At 40.5% G+C, this 3,620-nt stretch overlaps 1 protein-coding gene across 1 annotated transcript; it reads right to left on the bottom strand.

Annotated features, from left to right (window-relative positions):
- Window positions 1–1,400: 1,400 nt before the first annotated feature.
- Window positions 1,401–2,547, bottom strand: LOC104960150 (galactosylceramide sulfotransferase-like; the record flags this gene model as incomplete). The annotated part of the gene is made up of 1 exon (XM_010788118.1): window positions 1,401–2,547. A coding segment is annotated over one exon (1,147 nt), but the record flags the coding sequence as incomplete, so codon positions are not given.
- Window positions 2,548–3,620: the final 1,073 nt, after the last annotated feature.

Raw genomic sequence — 3,620 nt, 5'->3', positions numbered from 1 at the left:
ACACAAAATGGCTCGTTCCACACACACACACAGAGCCAAACTTTAATGAAACACAGAGACCCAGACGTAATAGTACTGTATAATATTATTTTCGAATCAATAATTTTTAAAACATTTTTTTTTTATTTTTTTTAAAAAAATTTTTATAACCATTTTTCCTCCTGGTCTCTCGCGCCCCCCCTGTCATGCCTCTGCGCCCCCCTGGGGGGGCGCGCCCCCCACTTTGAGAACCACTGCCTTAAGTGAAGGGAGCGAGTATTGCCATGACGTGCAATACGAAGTGATAGGTCTTCCTGTCTGAACTTGCGCTGAGCTTCATGACTGTAATTATGAATCAGGAGTGCAGCAGTTAAACACAAATACGGACAACAGAGGAGTTCCCTTTACCATCAGATAGCAGATCCAACCTGCAGTCTGATTGGATTGTGCCCGAGCCTAAAACCACTGTAAACAGGGCACATTTAATTATAGTCGGGCCAAAGACTGTATAAATAAAGAGTGGGACTGTTAAACTGCTTTTCAACAATACAACAATCTGTTGGCAGGCAAAGACTACGTGTAAAGGTAGGATGTATCCATTGTGTTATGGCAAACTTTCAGGGAAGTTTCTTTTCTATGTTATACAAACAATAACCAAAAAGGTAAAAAGAATTAGGGTCAATTCTAGCTTTCAAAATGTACAAAAATGCAACAAAAATATAATTGACAAGAAGCAGAAAACTAACAAACCAGCAGACAACAATCTTATTCAAAACTTTTCAATAAATGAAAAATAATATTTGAGAACAGGAAAAAAAAACAAAAAACATAATATACAAGAAATGTACATGTTGAATGTGTTCAAGTTGATAATGGAGAAAAAGTCCAGAACATATTCTCATATGAACACACACATCTGACATATTTATTGTATGACGTAAATATATATTTATAAATATATATTAATGTCATACACAAAACAAATGTTCAGTTTTCTGTATCGTGAAACACAATATTTAAAATGATCAAACCTCACAAATAATTTTGGCAGCAAATACAGTTTATGAACATTTGAGGGGTACACCAAAGAATAATGTTTTTTCAATGTCCCTTTGTAACTTACTGCCAAGTTGTGCAGTATTTGTGACTGATACACCAGCACATCCGTTTCTTATTCTTTTGAAAAGTTGTCAGTTGTGGGTTTTTAAGAGGTCTCTTAAAGAAGATATACTTATTATTGAAATTCTGTATAGTTTAAGTCAGGATTGGAAATAATTCTATGATAAAATAACAAAAGTAGATATATCTAGACATAAACATCCGGAGGATGAAATTCGAGGCCTTATGTGTAAAGTGAGTTCTGGTTAAGTGCAATAAAGTTTTACAAAATTCTATCTCAATATTCTATAATATCTGTCTCATCACCAGTTTATGATTTTCCTCAAACGTCCCCACAGCTTAGTGAGCCACAGGTTTACCCCCAAGTCTGTTAGATATTGAATTTCCGGGGTTAAAATCTTTCGGCACAACTCCTCATAGGCTTTATCTACATTTCTGTTCAAATTGTATCCTTCAATAGACTTCTCTCCAACGGGCTGCCACGGCTGCATGGCAGCATCATGAATACTTCCAGCCTCCACAGAGTGGCCTCCCTCAATGCAAATCTTCACCAGTTCTGCGTTCCTCCTCCTGAGCTCTTCAACATCCTCTTCCATTTGTTTTCTACCGTAAGCCTCTACCTTCTCCCAAAAGGTCAGGTTAAAATGTTTATAGAGCTTCCAGTCTATGCTGTTCCACTGCAGGGCCTTTTCCCTGAGCTCAGGAGTTAGTTTAGGTACAGTGGATTTCATACGGGAGTTGAGCTTGAAGAAGAGTATGTCATCCATCTCCCAGTAGAGGGCATCTTTAAACAGGATAAGGGACTCCTCAAAGTGCTCCATCAGCATGACTAAGTGAAAACGCTCAGAGATGACCCTGACGCTGTCCTCTACTCGTTGGTCATCTGCATCCAGAGTGTTGTCCTGCCCAAAGTCAAAGAACAACAGGTTCTTCAAGTAGAAGGAGCTAAATCCGCCCGGGCTGAAGTATTGTTTAGGATCACGCAGGAACTTGGCCATCTTATCCTCCCCTGGTATCCACCAGGTCAGAGGAACAGCATGACCAAAGTAATGAAATGAGGACTCAAAGAGCTCTGCGGGATCTCGCAGGATCGTCGTGTAGAAAGCGTCACGAGGCAGCACTTTTGCCACCTCAGGTGCATTGAATCGCATGTGGTTACACATGATGTTAAAACACCTTCCAGATTGGTAGCCCTGAACGTACGTGCGCTGGAAATACGAGGGGTAGTAGAAATCGTTCCGGCTGTTTGGGAAGGCAAATTTGAGATTGTGCTTCTCTCCAAAGCGTAACAAGATGTTGATGAAGGTACTGCTGGCAGTTTTATGGGTCTTCATAAACATGATATCTACTTTAGGAGCACAGACGGTATTGTCTTGCTGCGAGCTGTTTGTGTTTTCCCTGCTGCTGCTCTGGCCCGTTCGTGAAGAACAGGAGAGAGGCACTGGGAGCCTGGATAAAATCAACATGGGGAAATTATTAAGTGTCACAATAATGTATCACAGCTCATTTATAGAGATGCACTGACAACTAGAATATAAACCTCTGGGAAGTGAGATTTACAGTGAAGAAAAAACAAACACATTTTTGTCTTATTTTTGTTTGTATCCACGATTTGTTCAAATGTGTAGATATCCATAGTTTTCAAGGATTCATCAATGCTTTCATATTCATAAACTTCTCTTAAGAGCACATAACTGAATGGGAAATCTGTAATAAGAAGGAAAGATATATTGTTTCCATTATTATTCATCACTGCTTATTTTGTCCAATATTTATTTATTTATGAACATTTTTGTATTACACATCTTGCAGCCAGTTCAACAAAGTCGTATTTTTACAGTCGTTTGTTTTCCTTTTTGTTTGCATTTACATCAACAGTGATTACTTTAGTGATTAGTGAATAGTAGCAATAAATCAATTATTAGGTAAGGATGGTTGCTTTGGGGCAACCACAGTTTTGTCAGTACTACGTCATCTGTGGAAGCCGTAGTACTGTAAAAAGCACGACCAATCATTTTAGCCGGCCCGGCTAAAATAACTGGATGGCCTACCTGCCTGTCAGCCTTCCATCTGTGCACAAACTTATCTCGTGCCCTCATTTGTCATGTGCGCGTTCGTGTGTGTTGAAGGAGGAGCTCTGTAAGGAAGTCTGAAGGAAGAGGCATATTTTTTCCGGTTGTTTACTTTCAAATTCTAGCGCACTCGAGCTGGTTTCTCCAAAATTACATACCCCACCTTTAACCGCTCAGAGACCCAGGTCGTCGCACGCATCCCTGCTTGTCTAGCTGACATCTCTCAGTGGATGTCTGCTCATCACCTCAAGCACAACCTTGACAAGACTGAACTGCTTTTCCTTCCGGGAAAAGATTGTCCCACTCTTGACCTAAAGGCCCTGACACACCAGGCCGAAATCAGCCGTTTTCGTTAGTCGGACAACGAAGCGTGCCCTATCGCCCAAACTCAATTTGGTGTGTCCCGCACCTTCGGCCGTGACACGCCTTATTTGGCCTTTCATGGCCGAC

Source organism: Notothenia coriiceps, unplaced genomic scaffold, assembly GCF_000735185.1.
Source record: "Notothenia coriiceps isolate Sejong01 unplaced genomic scaffold, NC01 NC01_scaffold00001308, whole genome shotgun sequence".
Classification (NCBI taxonomy): Eukaryota; Metazoa; Chordata; class Actinopteri; order Perciformes; family Nototheniidae; genus Notothenia; species Notothenia coriiceps.
The sequence above is the reverse complement of the archived record's forward strand: the minus strand, read 5'-3'. Positions and strand labels throughout refer to the sequence as shown.